Source organism: Marmota marmota, unplaced genomic scaffold (genome assembly GCF_001458135.2).
Source record: "Marmota marmota marmota unplaced genomic scaffold, marMar, whole genome shotgun sequence".
In the NCBI taxonomy this organism is placed as follows: Eukaryota; Metazoa; Chordata; class Mammalia; order Rodentia; family Sciuridae; genus Marmota; species Marmota marmota.
In genome coordinates this window covers 1,241,817-1,257,429 of record NW_026000171.1, presented here as the reverse complement: position 1 = coordinate 1,257,429, position 15,613 = coordinate 1,241,817, and the positions used below count along the sequence as shown (strand labels likewise).

General features: G+C 39.8%; 1 protein-coding gene across 1 annotated transcript in view; it reads right to left on the bottom strand.

Annotated features, from left to right (window-relative positions):
• Positions 1 to 15,613, bottom strand: part of LOC107154879 (antigen WC1.1-like) — a 62,327-nt gene that overhangs the window by 37,497 nt on the left and 9,217 nt on the right. The window contains 5 exon segments of the mRNA XM_048787562.1: positions 3,018 to 3,332; positions 5,177 to 5,491; positions 5,569 to 5,661; positions 10,074 to 10,391; positions 10,485 to 10,793. Coding sequence (XP_048643519.1) covers positions 3,018 to 3,332; positions 5,177 to 5,491; positions 5,569 to 5,661; positions 10,074 to 10,391; positions 10,485 to 10,793 — 1,350 coding nt within the window.

Below are 15,613 nucleotides of genomic sequence, written 5' to 3'. Positions count from 1 at the left end.
GGAAGAGCATGAGGAAAAGATTAACATTAAACAGGGACGAGAGGTGGGAGGGAAAGGGAGAGAGAAGGGAAATTGCATGGAAATGGAAGGAGACCCTTCTTGTTATACAAAATTACATATAAGAGGATGTGAGGAGAAAGGGAACAATAAGGGAGAGAATTGGATTATAGCAGATGGGGTAGGGAGAGAACATGGGAGGGGAGAGGAGGGGGGATAGTAGAGGATAGGAAAGGTAGCAGAATACAATAGTCACTAGTATGGCAATATGTAAAAACGTGGATGTGTAACGGATGTGATTTTGCAATGTGTATATGGGGTAAAAATGGGAGTTCATAACCCACTTGAATCAAATGTATGAAATATGATATGTCAAGAGCTTTGTAATGTTTTGAACAACCAATAAAAAAAAGAAAAAAAAACAAATAAATATGTACCAAAGAAAAGAACCCAGAATTTTATTAACAAAGTAGTCGTAGGATATAATGGGACAACACATTTCCATACAATACTAGTGGTACCTTAATATCCCATCTCACTAATCGATTTGGAATGCAGAGAAAATATCAACAGGCATATATCATAAATTCACTAATATTATAGATCAAGTGGACTTAACAGATATCTACAGAATATTCCATCCAACATCTTTAGAATACACATCTGGGTAAGCAGGATAGGTAAGTAAGAGTAGAGAGTCTGTGGTTCAACCAAGAATGTGTCTAAAATTTATTAATGGAACAGAAATAGCAAACCTATAAAGCAGAATAAGAACAACCAATAAGGCAGAGTGAGCATTTGAGGAAAAAATAAGGTAGACAGCTAAGAAAAGGCAAGGTAGACAGTTACAGAAAAGGCAAGAGAACATGTGAGAGAAGCACACTAGAATACGGGGCCATTGTGGATGGTCCATCAGAGGTTGGATCACAAATTTAAAGAGACTAGCAGGATAATTTCACATTATAACAAGACACAGCACTTGTCCATGATTCAGGAGTCTTTTCCTAGTCTAGTGCAAGCAGGGAAGAGTTAAGTAGATGACACAACCATTCTTGTCATTACACAGGTAATGAAGAGACAAGGGAGTTGAGTGTACTTGAAGGGGGAGGATTTTAATGGGGCATTATGTTGTCTAATCAGGGTAAGAAGAACATGTGCAATCATGAAGAGAGTGGAAAACTGCGAAACTGATAAGGGAGAACATTTGAAATCTGCATGAGGATGAAATATCTGGAAAAGGAGCATCAAGCATATGTGCTATAAGGAGAAGAGGAAACAGAGAAGGAATAATGCAATCAAGATATCAAGCTGGACAGGTAGTGATGGTCAATAGTGTGGCTATACATGGACATGGGGTGGGAGGGAGCAGAGTGCTTCAATGGGAGAAAATCAGGACTGGAGAGGCCCAGGATGTTATCTCAGTTGTGTTCAAGGATGCTGGCAGCACCAGGAACGGGAGACAGAGGAGCCTGGTGAGGCTAGTACTGCAGCCTACTGGGACAAGGGGGAGTGACCAGGCTGGAGGGTGACACCAACAGAAGTGGTAGCTGGTGCCATCTCGTGGGGCAAATTTCAAGTAATTGAACACAGAGAAAAAGAAAAAAATGTTGAAAATGACAAGTGAGAGCAAGAATATTTTTATTCTAAGATTTGGCTCAAAAAATATCCTGATGAAAGGGAAGCACAGAGCCTCCTAATGATAAGGACATCATTGTTTTCAGAGGACAGCCAGGTTTTTGTGAGAACATGAAACTGAAGGGGACATTACAGGTCTTAAGAAATTGGAAGATGATAGTCTCCAATTTCCAACAGGCCCCATGGAATGTTTTCTGGGAGAGGGATGAAGTGGGCATATGTTTGTGGTAGCATATGGATAAAGGCTCAGAGGAGGTAGTATCAGCCAAGACCACTGGGATTGTGAGGAGATGAATTCAAGAACAAAATAAGGGGAGACCAGGCCCCTTATCTCCCAGCCATTCCCCATAATGTGGCAGAGGAGAAGATTAACAAACAGATTTTCAACAAGATTGTTATTGGGGCCATGCCTTGGAGAGGACTTGAGCTCATCATACCCATCCAGGTTATCAGGCATTGTGCTGTGCTTATCATGGGATTTTATCCATACCTCAAGGTCACCATAGTCCTCCCACCTCAGTATTTACACTGATAAATACTCTACTTTCTTCCTGCATTGGACCTCAATTCCTCCTTTAGGTCTCAACTTAAAATGATTTCTCTCTTCCCCAAAGCACGCATTTCCACAGCACCTTCCATTTCTTCATGACACTCAAATTTATGCATGGTGCATGTCATCAGGCTGAAGTGCAAACTCCATGAGGATGGGGCAGGGTTTTCTTCCTGCATCTGTCCTCCTGTCTGGAATTAAGTTTCTACCTACAAGTCACTTGATTACTTTTCATCAATAAAGTGACCCGAGAGGTGGTCTGTCTGATGAAGATGGATTTCAGAGTAAACAGCCCAATAGTATTTGATTCCCCAAATTGCTCTCCCACTCACTTGAAAGTGTAAGGGAGATGAAATGTTTCCTCCTAAGCTCAGTTGCCTCTTATGAAATAAGCGATTACTATAATACCTATCATCAGTTGATTGTGACAATTAAGGCACATTACCTGTGATACAGTTTGGTGGGGGAAAAAGTGATAGCACATAGTAAGCAATGTATATAACTGAGGTCCAATCATTCACCCTGTTACTAAGGAAAAACAGGTTAATTAATATAAAGACTGTTTTAGCTAACTGCTTAGAAAGTTTATCAGAGTATAAGTTTATACTTCCATATGTTAAGTTCAGTCTGTCTGTAGTTTTCACATAAATTTCTATCACATGTTTCCTTATATCTGTCTTTGAAACAGGACTGGAAGAGGTGGATCAAGAAACCTCTATCCAGAATTCATTTTGTAAACTTGTTTCAACTCATCCATTATATTTGAAAATATGAACCTTTCCTGACAACAACCTACAAGCAGAGGACAGATACATAGAAATAGACAGTAGGTCACCTGTACATGTGATATGAGCTTCCTCCTTTGCAGAGCAAGATTGGTGTTTCCAGGGGTCAGAAGGACACTGCCAGAGAGAGATATCAGTTTCCCGACAGCGGATTCCATCCACCCAGGAAGGTCTAGAACCTTTCCTGAGAGGAACCAAGAAGTTCAGAGTCCCACTGTCCCCACAGCCAAGCTGTCTGCAGATCACGGACAAGGTCACAGCTTCCATGGGGCTGTGGCAGACACTGCCCCAGGTGTTGTTGTAGAAAACCTCCAGCCACCCAGCACACTCCTGGTCCTCACTCACCAGCCTGAGGGCCAGGAACTCTGAAAGCAAGAGGAGGAAAACAGGGGTCAGTGAACATTCAACTCTTTTTTTTATTGGTTGTTCAAAACATTACAAAGCTCTTGACATATCATATTTCATACATTTGATTCAAGTGGGTTATGAACTCCCATTTTTACCCCATATACAGATTGCAGAATCACATCGGTTACACATCCATGTTTTTACATATTGCCATACTAGTGACTGTTGTATTCTGCTATCTTTCCTATCCTCTACTATCCCCCCTCCCTCCCCTCCCATCTTCTCTCTCTACCCCATCTACTGTAATTCATTTCTCTCCCTTGTTTTTTTCCCTTTCTCCTCACATCCTCTTATATGTAATTTTGTATAACAATGAGGGTCTCCTTCCATTTCCATGCAATTTCCCTTCTCTCTCCCTTTCCCTCCCACCTCTCGTCCCTGTTTAATGTTAATCTTTTTCTCCTGTTCTTCCTCCCTGCTCTGTTCTTAGTTGCTCTCCTTATATCAAAGAAGACATTTGGCATTTTTTTTAGGGATTGGCTAGCTTCACTTAGCATCATCTGCTCTAAAGAGCATTCAACTCTTACTGCTGTTTTTTCTTTATTCCTAAGTAGTGAGAACTCATTGCTTACTATCCTGAGGCAGTACCTACTAGGTGGAAGATTGGAAGATTTTTTTTATCCCTTTAATCTGTTTTGCTAACTTGTACCTCTCTTTCTGTTTCTACAACAATGTAATATTAGCAAGTGAACAGGTAGGAACACTGACTGGGAGCTGAGCAGGAAAAAATCTTTACTCCCTGACTAACCATCTGACAGATCATAGAAAAGGAGGGTGGACAGAGGGATGGTAGAAAAGTGGAGCTTCAAATATGTCCACTCTGTGATCCTGCAAGCCTGTGAATATTTTAACTCATATTGCAAAAGGGCTTTTCAGACAACATTAAGAAAAGGATCCTTTCTCTAGGCAAGATGGGACATGCCTGTAATCCTAGTGACTTGGGAGGCTGAAGCAGGTGCAACTCATGTTCAAAGCCAGCCCCAGAAACTTAGTGAGGCTCTAAGTAACTTAACATGGACTTGTCTCAAAAATGAAAAATTATAATAAAAAAGGGGCTATGGCTGTAGCTCAGTGGTTGAGCCCCCTGGGTTTAATCCCAGTACCAAAATAAAAAACAAAAACAAAAACAAACAAAAGGTGCTTTCATCATGAGATTATACTGGATCATCCTGGATAGGACGACTGCCCCCAATAGGTGTGCCCAATCTAATGACATCCTTACACCTATATCCTCAAAAACAGATAAGTCTTTCTGGCTCACATCAGAGGGAGATGTGTTCATAGAATGGTTAGAAGGTTGAGATGCTTTGTGTTTGAAGAAGGATGGGGTCACTTGAGAAATTCAGGCTACTTCTAGAAGCTGAAAAAGGCAAGAAAAGGAGTCTTCCCAGAGTTTCAGCTGTTGCAGCTGCTGACAGCTTGTTTTTAGCTCAGAGAGATCCAGGTCAAAATTCTAACTTACACATTGTAAGATGATAAATTTGTGCTGTTTTGAGTCACTTGTCTATGGTGACTTGTTACAGCAGGAATAGAAAACTAATTCAGTGGGTCAGGATGTTGCTCCCACATGTCACAGAAGAGTGATGACTGCTTTAAATGGACATTGTAGAGAATGACTGTGTCAGGGGACAATGCTGAGAAGGAAGGAGCAGAAGCTCAGTTGCTGCAGCAGTAAATGGAAGCACCTCATCTTCTCTGCACCTTTCCTCTGCTCTGTCCTCACCCCTGTCCTAGGGCTCAGACATCATCCTGTAGACCCTTTCCTGCCCACCCCCACCTGTGCATAGTGTGCACCACAGACCTGAGCAGATGACCCCAGCATCATCCTTGTGACTGCAGTTGTGCTGCCCCCAGCCCTGGGAAGGGCACTGCCACACGTGGGTCTCCTCTCCTGTGCAGTTCAACTTGTCCAGCCAGATAGGCCCTGATCCCTCTCCAAAGTGAGCAGAGATGGTGGCCTCCAGGGCCACTCCACAGCCCAGCTGTCTGCACACCACGTGGGCATCTCTCAGGTCCCAGCTGTCATCACAGATGGAGCCCCAGGAGCCCTGCAGCAGGATCTCCACTCTCCCTGCACAGTGACTGCCCCCGTCCACCAGGCGGAGCTGTCTGCTGTCTGAGGAGAAACAGGGTCATGTCAGTGGGCATTCACACAGGGAATGGGAAGGCTCTGGTGCTGGAGGTCTTGCTCACCTGAGCAGTTGGCAGTGTGGCCCTCTGAGGCTGCAGAGCCTGCTGTGTTAGACCAGGAGTCATTGCACTGGGGCAGTAGCTGGGCCTGGTTTCCTACAGAAAGGGTTAGAGAGCAGGAAACTGAGTTAAACTAGACAATAATCTTATGATGGCATCTAAAGGTTGTAGCCCATGACCACTAATTTCCTATTTTCAGAGCTGCTGAGAGCCACAGCCGAGTTGGAATGGCCCCTGGCATTTTGCCAATAGTATTGGTTGACAGACAAGGCATTACTATCCGCCTCTGCCCCTGCTTTGGAGTTCTCCTGGGGATTCGCGGAGAGTTCCCATTGGTTGGGGAAGTGCGGGAGGAGGGATTTCCGGAGGAGATATTTCCGGTGGTTGGTTCCTGGACAAGCGGCATGGCATTCGGGAGAATTCCCTGGGAGCGTGTGTGAAGTGTTTTGGTGGAGTTCAAAAATAAAGTTTGTTCCTGCTTCAGTGGCTCGTGATTTGTGCCCAGCCAGACTGCGGCACAGAGCCAATTTTCTAATGGTGAATTCTGCTTCTACTTCTAACACTCTTCTATTTTAAGCCAAGTACTAGGAATGACTTTAGGGAAGTGTGACTATGTCATTGATATTTGAGAGTATTGCATAGCTCCAAGGGAAGCAAGACACTGGAGTCAAGTTTAAAGAAAAGTAAAAACTAGAATCAGCTTTTTTCTCCTGGAAGCATTTGACAACTCAAAGGTAGTAGTTGAGTCTGAAAATGTCAGCACCTTTGCCAGATTTCCCTTGGGAGAACCCAAGTAAAATTTAGGTTATGCCAAAGAGGAGAATCCTTTTAAACACCCAGAAAACTTATATTTTGTAAACTGAAATAATTTTTGTCATAGGGATGAGTGCCCATTTTTTCATCATTTCAATTCTTTTTGTGTAAGGGATCTACTCTAAATAAAGTTGTAATAAATAAAATAATTAAATGGGTAGTGGATTAAAGAACATAAAATCCTTTCTGAAGGTTTTGTAGGATGAACTTTTTTTCAAATACAATGTCTTTCAATGAAAAAATACCCAACACATATAAAAGAGTTTATGTAGAAAGAAAGTGGACAAAAGAGGTAAAAGAGATTTTCACAGAGTGATATTGGTGTTTCCTTATAGATAATTCAAATAATCATGATTAAATTTTGTAAATTAAATGACATGATGGGAATTTTGGTAGATAAATGATCACAAAAATCCAATAAATAATTGAGAGGCATGAATAAAAAGAACCAATGAAAAAGAGCCAATAAATATCAGTAGGTAAAAATGAGAAATGAGAGGATGAGTCTAACATAATGTAGATTAGCACAAAATAGAAACAGTAAGTGGAAGAACATGGGAAAATATTGAGTGAACAACAGAAAGACAAAAATGTAGGAAATATAACAGGAAACTAAGAGACACCGTGAGAGATACTAACATTCCTATGTACTCTACAAGTTTTAGGCATTAAGGCCCTAACTGATAATTCAAAAGTATAAATTAGAAAATACACAAAGATATTTAACACATCTGTCATTAAAAAAAATACCCACATTCTGTCACATTCTATCCATTTCTCCTGCTCTCCAATCTGGGCTGACAGGGGTAAGTTGCCTATAAACAACAGAATGTGGTGAAGCTAGCACAATTTGACTTAGGAACCTAGCTTAGAATGTCAGGCCTCTTCTTCTTGACTTAGTAGGATTTTGCTTTATGGGAAATCTACTCTGTGGATTATCCAGTGGGAGAGAGCATTTGACAGCAGCCCCAGGTGAACTTTAAGCTACCAGCCATGTGAATGAACTATCCTGGATTCCCAGCTTGGTCAAGTCTTCAATGACTCAGCTGCAGATGAGATCCAAGTGCAACTTCATGAGAGTCCACAAGTGGCAACTGCCAAGAGCCCTTGCCAAATTTGTGAATATGGAAATCATGGGCAAAATAAAATGAATTCTTTATTGGTGTCACTATTTTTTTTTGCCGGGGGGGGGTGGGGTGAGGAATGGATTAAAAAGCAATAGCAACCAGGACAATTACATTTACTGTGAAACAGCAATCCTACATTCCCATGTTTATTATAGCACTATTCACAATAGTTACCATATGGAATCAGGTGCCCATTAAAAGACAAATTCATGAAGTAAATGTGGTATAAATACAGTCATAAAGAAAAATGGAGTCCTGCTGTTTGCATCAAATGGTAGGAATTGTAGGACATCATGTTAAGTTCAATAACCCAGACACAGAAAGACAAGTACCACATGTTATCCATCATATGTGGAAGCCAACAAGGTTAATTTATGGAATATGGCAATGACACTGTGGTTGTGTGAAAAATTCTTGAAAATATTTGAAGAGTAAAGGGACACATTATCTTATCCACATTATCTTATCTTATCTTAACTTAAACTATTTACTCAGAAATATTTTATATATTCAGGGATAAATATGATGGAAGAAAGGATAATATAGAAAAATAATAGCATTGGGGAATCTTGGTTCAGGTTACCTGGGAATTTCATACTTTCCTAAGCTTATTCATAATTCTCAAATTATAAAAAAGAAAGAAAGAGAGAAAGAAAGAAAGAAGGAAGAAAAACCAAGCCACAAAAAATGAATCTGAAAACTAGTAATTATGGTTTGGTACTGGGTGTTCCCCAAAAGCTCATATGTGAGACATGAAAGTTTAAAAGTAAAATGATTGGGTTATGATAGCCTTAACCTAATCAGCACATTAATCCTCTGATAGTATTAACTGGGTGGTGATTGTGGCAGGTAGGGTGTGGCTCGATGAGGTAGGTGCTTGGGGGCCTGTCTTTGGGTTTATATATTGTCCTTGTTGAGCAGAGTTCTCCCTATTTCTGCTTCTTGGTGGCCATCTCCTGATCTGCTTTCTCCTTCTACACTCTTCCACCATGATATTCTGTTTTACCTTTAGTCCCAAGGTATGAAGCAGACTATCTATGGACTGAGACCTCTGAATTCCTGAGCTTCAAAATAAACTTTTTCTCCAAAAATTGTTCTTCTCAGGCCTTTTTGTCACAGCAGCTGAAAAGCTGACTAAAACATTAGTAGAATTAATTCCTAGGATATTTCACTAAAAGAAACACTAAATCATCATAAACATAAAACACCAAGAATACACCTAGTAAAAGTTATGTATAATCTCTGAGAGAAACTAGAGATATACATTATAAGTTAATTAGCTCCATATTGATATTTGGGTCAAATCAAAACTCAGTCTAAAGACCATGATGTTTTTATTGTATTAAATATATCAAGTCATTTATAAAATTTATGTGAAATGCATAATACCGAGTATGACCAATGCATTGGGCAGGAAAAACAACACAATTAGAACAGTTACTCTAAAGTACTCTTTAAAAAATGTTAATCAGACATGCTGTAAAGTTATAATAATTAAGGAGGCATGCATGGCTACAAGCATAGAAAATGACAGAATGGAACAAAACAGAGTATAGAGCAAGAGCCAGAAATAGCTGCAGCCTGTGTATTTCAATGGTGGCACCACAGTGGGGAAAGGGCTTTTCAGTAATGATTCTGAGTCAATTGGATGTCCAAACAATAATGGGAAACTATCTTCACACCACACACCCTGTGTACAATACCAACCCCAGAAACATTGTGCAATTATATGTAAAAGAAAAGTAATTAGACGTGATAAGACACCTGGAGAATATTTTTATGATCGATGGTAGTAAAGTTCTATTTAAAAAGACATTAGAACACTAAGTGTACATGAAATATTGATATTCTGTGCTTCATTAAGAACAAAAATTTGACTCTTGAATGAAGACCATATTAAGAGAGGCAAAATAAATGGACAAGTATTAAAAACCATATACAAATATATCCATATTTGCACTAAAAGTTATTGACATGGTAACTTGTAGGATTATTATTTGAGTATTCAAAAAGTGCAAACAACTCCAACATCCACATCATTTGAATGGCTCAACACATGATCCTGTGGTTATTTGGCAGAAAACTCTACAGCAATAAAAATAAATGAAGCTTGACTAAAAATAAAGACATGGGTGAATTCTAAACATTATGTTGAGTCATAGTAGACATGAAAAAAGAAAATACTGCATGATTCTACATAAAGCTCAAGATGTGCAAAAATATTTTGCAGAAGTTAGAGTGATCTTCCTTGGAAGGGAGGAGGGCATAGTGACTGGAGAGATGTGCAGGTTACTCCTGGGAGCTGCTGATACTCTCTGATGGCCCAGGTGAGGAACACGACAGAGCTGTCATTCATTGTTATACATTGTTGTCCATGAATTTGAAAAAATAAAAAGGCTTACTTAAAAATATTGCTCTTAATATCACTTGACAGGGCCTGAAAGATGAATGATCATTGAGAAGAATCCTATTTTACCACAGAATGTTTCATTTTTGAAGTCATCTCTCCACACTGTCTGCTCTTAGAGACACATCACTCTAGTACCAGTCAGCCCTGCCCTCTCTTACCTGAGCAGACCACAGAGGCTGTGTTTCCATGGGCACAGGCAGGAACACCCAGGGCAGTCACAGGGCAATTCCACAGGAAGGACTCAGACCCTGAGCAGTGAAATCGGTCTCTCCAGATCTCATCTCCTCCTTCCACAAAGTATGCTCCCTTTGGGGTGGAGATGGCAACTCCACAGCCCAAATGACGGCAAACAACATTGGCATTGGCCATATTCCAGTGGGAGGCACAGAGTGTTCTCCAGCCTCCAGAGGTCTTCATCTCCACTTGACCCTCACACTGAGAGCTGCCATTTTTCATGAGCCGAATATCTGTATATCCTGGTAGAAGACAGGATTTTAGCATAATCCCACATTTTTCTTACCCCCACCACAGAGTGCATAGGGAGGTTAACATCCTGTTGTGAGTCTCACCTGAGCAGACAACTTGCACAGCCCCTCTCTGGGGACAACTTCCTCCAGGACAAGGCACTCTGGGACAGAACCAGAGGCCAGGCTCCTGTCCTTCACATTGGAACTCTTCAGCCCAGACCTGTTCACTGTCCTCTCTGAAGGGCAGGTTTCCCAGGACAGATGCAGCCTTGCCACACCCCAGCTCTGCACATATGACCTGGGCTGTGGATAATGTGAAATTTCCATCAGATACTGGAATCCACTCTCCTCCAGAATTCACTTCCACTCGCCCAGAGCAGGGTCCATGTCCTCCAACCAGATGCACAAATCCTATGGTAGCAAAATCAAACAACAACAAGTGTCAGGGAATAGAATTACAAAGCTAAAAGTCACAGGTAATGCTGGGAAATCTTTTCATTTTCCAGGGTTCTGGCATGGAGAAAGGATTCAACAGATGGTGCCAGAATGTGAATTCTCAATGCAGTTGTATGAAGATAAATTTTGGAGAAGGAATTTGTAAGGTCTGTTCTAAATTGATGATTCAAGAAAGGAATGTAAACACTTCCTCACACACATACATATACATACATGTATATGTGTGTGTCCAAGAAATGAATATATATATATTTTTGTGTAATATATGTAGTTTTTATATGGGCAAATTATTGTTCATATTATAAAGGTATCTGTGTTTTTGTATAACTTTCTTTGTCAGTCTATCTCCTTTTTTTATAGTATCCATAACTATCCAGTGAATATGATCTCAGTGTAGAAAAAAGCTAGTATTAATTTTTCATTATTTTATGTCCTCAAACTCTCAATTCACAGATACTAATTCCAAATAAGATAACATTTGTTAATGAATCAAAAAATTCAGTATGTATAAAAACTGATAATTTACACTTATTTTCCACTTGGGATCAGAAAAGAGTCTTCTAAACAGTGTGAAGCTGAGATAGAAACCAAGTTATTGTGACTAAAATAATCAGACTTCTTTACATTATTTTTCCCATTACAGAAGACAGAAAGATAATTTAAAAGAATGAACAGAAGTTATACAGAGTTTTGAGCTTGAGTACATTATTTATTTTATTTTTTTTTGGTTTTGTGTTGTTTTTTAGGGATTTTTTTCTAATAAACAGAGTTTGAAAAATCCATTATACATCTATTGAAGCTGATAAGGAAGTAATTTCAAGTATGGTTTCAGACATTTGGGGAAGTATTTGGTTACAGTATTTGGTAAAATTGTAATATAATAGTAATTTTATGTAGTAAAGAAGTTCAGCAAGACATACTTTCTCAAGAGAATAGCATATTCATTATCTTTTCCCCCCAAGTAAACTATCAAAGTACAATGAACATCAAACGCATTAATATAACTTATTAAAATTGTTATTTAAAACATTAAAATTGGAATACTCCCTTTTTTCTCTGAACCTGATGTATTAATATAAAATGTGGATTCCTGAAGTATTACTACAATGGTAATTTTAATTTATATCATTATTATAGAGCAGTAATGACAATGTACCTTATAGCATCAAAATGCAGATACACAAATTCCAAACTGAAATCACTAATCTTTAGGAGGTTATGTTTTAAAGAGTGTGAGACCTGCAGGTACATCATAAAATCAGCCATCAATATGGTTGTCCAGTGACAGAAACAACAAAGATCAGCCTCCAGAACAGAAACCTGGCTGGCTGAAGGCTCTTCCTGTGGATGCACCAGGTCTCCTTCTCTGTGAACTCTGGTTTCCACTCAGTTCCACCTTCACATTAAAGCTCAACACAAGTACCACCAGAGAGGGCCACCAGGTTTGAATGACTAATTACAGATTCATCTTAGAGAGAAACACAAACTTGCCTGCAGTGTCACTATATCTTTTTCTTTTTTTTTCATTGTATTTGACACATTTCTAGCATCCAAGAGTTAGACTGCCTCAGTTGAGTTAGAATAACATTACATCCAAGTTCTATCTGAGAGAATACAAGGGATATCTGAATACAGTGTCCTCCAATTTAAATGTTATGAGGGTACCTTTGTCTTAGGCACTGAGTTCTATTGCAATATCAAACATTTGCAGAAACTTTTGTATAATTCCCATTAATAAAAATTGGAAGCACTTCACATAAAGAAATAGATCACCCAATGCAGGTTTCACCTTCGCTCTTCTAGTCTCACAGTTCCGATAAACTAATCCAGCTATAGCCTGAGAGGGTGAAGAGGAAAATTCATACAACACATGTATTCAGATGATCAACTGAGCACCTGTCATTGTACTGAACAGATCCTGAGGAGTTCAGAGGGCAGTATTATTGCAAATTCAACAATACATTTATTACTTTAAATCTTTAAGGTTTGACATCTACATTTTGAACATGAGAACAAATTCTGCATTTTGTGTTATAAATCAGAAGGGATAGAGACATACTCATACTTCAGTCCCAAAGGAGAATGCATCAAAGCCCACAACAACCAATTAAGGAAAATGGTCCTGCTCTGTGGCCTAAGGGATTTGGAGGATTGGCATTAAAAAGAACTGAATGTGCAGAGTATGTTTGGTACATGGCAGCAAATAGACTCTTTTCGTGGCTTCTCTAATAGGGAAAGACAGATAGGCAGTTCACAGGCAATGTCTGGGTGTTGGTTGCTTCCTGTATAAATAAATAAGGTACTGTGATATTTATCCTAAATTCATTCTCAATCTCAATTTCCCTTCCTAAATCTGTCTATCTGAATTCTCCAGTACCCTAAATACCTCAACATAATGGCCTTTTTCATGGCTAAGTTTAAAGCTCCATAGTGATAAATGCTGTTGACAGTGTTAACAAAGTGTTAAAAAGTTACTAAAAATGATATACTATTGAAGATACTCATGTGCTTATGTCCTTATGTCTTGACAGAGAAGAAAGAACCTGGGGAGAGTAAGTGACTTGTTAGAGGTTAGAGATATGGAGTCATCCAGATCTTTCCACTGGGACCTCATTTATGCCTCTCAAGGATAGCTCCTCTTGATTCAGCTCCCTCCCTTTTTGAATCCCCTCCCCAAGTCCTCAAGAGCCCCTGCTGTTGAGGATATAGTGTGTGCCTTTATCCTTAGTGCCTCATCTCTACTCTTATTTCACAGAGGTGAACTTCACTTTACAAACTGAGTTTGTTTGCAAAAACCACTTCAGTCAAGTCCTAGGAGGGTTTGTAGAAACCTGGTCTTCAGGAAACTATTCTTTCTGTACCTGTGCCAGGTCCCGAGAAACCCCCCAATTCTCCACATTCCAGCTCTTACAAAACTAGGGCTCTTTCATCTTGTGGAAATGGCCTCTCTCACTTCCCATCATTATTAGAACTTTTGGGCTGGGTACATGGAGAATGGTCACTGGAGGCCCAGAAATGGGAAAAAATGCCTGTGATTAGGAAAGGATAAAATGGGGCAGATGGGTCTTCAAAGAAGACATAATCTAAATTTTCCACCCTAGTCTGATATAGGAGAGAAGAAGTAGAAGAGAATATTCAGAGTCTGCTTCCTTGTTTTCTAATTCAAAATACTAATGTCTTTTCAGAATTTGCCATGTTCCAGAAATGTTATTAGGTGCTGGGTATATGTATTTCAAGGAAATAATGCAGACAAAAACAAACAATTTCAAGCCATTTGAAGTTTATGAGAGGTCTGGCTAGATAAAGAAAGAAAAATTGCATCTGCAGAGGTCCGCTGATTCATAGGACTCATTCTCACTAGAGTAAATAAATTCAAACTTGCAGTCAGATATATCCTTGTCTGATTCTTTGCTTCAAGGACACATTGCTTCCTTGGGCAAGTTTCAAGTTTCTAACCTCAATATCTCAACATTGAGTCAATCTTACAAATTATTCCTCTTTTACACAGCAAGGGTATACAGAATTCACACAGATATACACAGAGTCAATATCATACACCACTATCTTTTGTGCTATTCAGATAATCCTTATGTGCTCTTTGTCAACCCTCCAATGCCATCTCCCAGGCACTGGAAACTCATCTATCTTCCTCAAAAAGTTGTTTTTTGTTCAGTTGTCCTTATTATTATCAATTTTACCTCTCAATGCACTTCTCTTGTATTACTGAATCCATCATATATAAACTATATAACCTTCCCCCATATCTTTTCACCTGTATCATTTTCCTTCTTTTTTCATTTAAATTAAATTTATCTCAATTTGATACTCAAAACATAAATATTATACCTATTAATGGAGTAAATAGATTTCTTGATGTATGTGCACATTGTGTTATCTTTTCATTTCCTTCTGTGACAATTTCCAATGTTATCTTTTGGCTTTTTGAAATAAAGCTTATTACTGTTATCTATAGTCTTCCTACTGTGCAATAGTGCACCAGAACTTCTTGTTCCTATCTAAGTAAAGGCTATTGCTAATTGATCAATCGAAAGCTTTCCATTTCTAACCCCTACGCGTTCCAGCTTATGGTAATCACAATTCTAGTCTAATGTTCTGAACTTTTATGAGGTCAACTCTTTCAGATTCAATGTATAGTGAGATTAGAAGACCCTTGTCCTTCTTTGCCTGACTAATTTCATTTAACCTAATGATCTTCAGGCCATGCATGCTGCAGCAAATGAAAATATTTTATTCCGGGATAAAACAAAGATGGCGGCGAGGGGAGTGCATTGCCCCCGTGTGCTGCTTCACTGTGTGGGAGTATGACAAGTCAGGACGGCTAAAGGATATCTTGTTAGGAATTTCCAGCAATAGTGGGGTGCTCCGGAACCTGGAGGAAGGATTTCCATCGCACGAGGATCGGCTACGGGGACTCAAACGCGAGAGGTTTGTCGCACGGAGGGTAACACTGCTTATTCAGCAAATCGCCCCGCGGCTAGAGTCTGCAGTGCGCGCTGGGAAACGAGGAGATAGCGACGCAGGGATACAGCGCTGCAGTTTCTGCCAGCCGTGCAAGCACCGTACTCAGGGCTGAATTCTGGGTTCGAGACGGGGGAAGGAAGCAGTCCATCTCGGTTCTCCACACCGGTCAGACCACAGAGGAGGCCAGCAGCCACCATGTTGGAAAGCTGATGTCACCATCCCTGTTTTCGACTGACCACAGCTCATTCAGCCATAGAACAGGTAATTTCAGGCTGCCATTCGCCTGCGGCTTG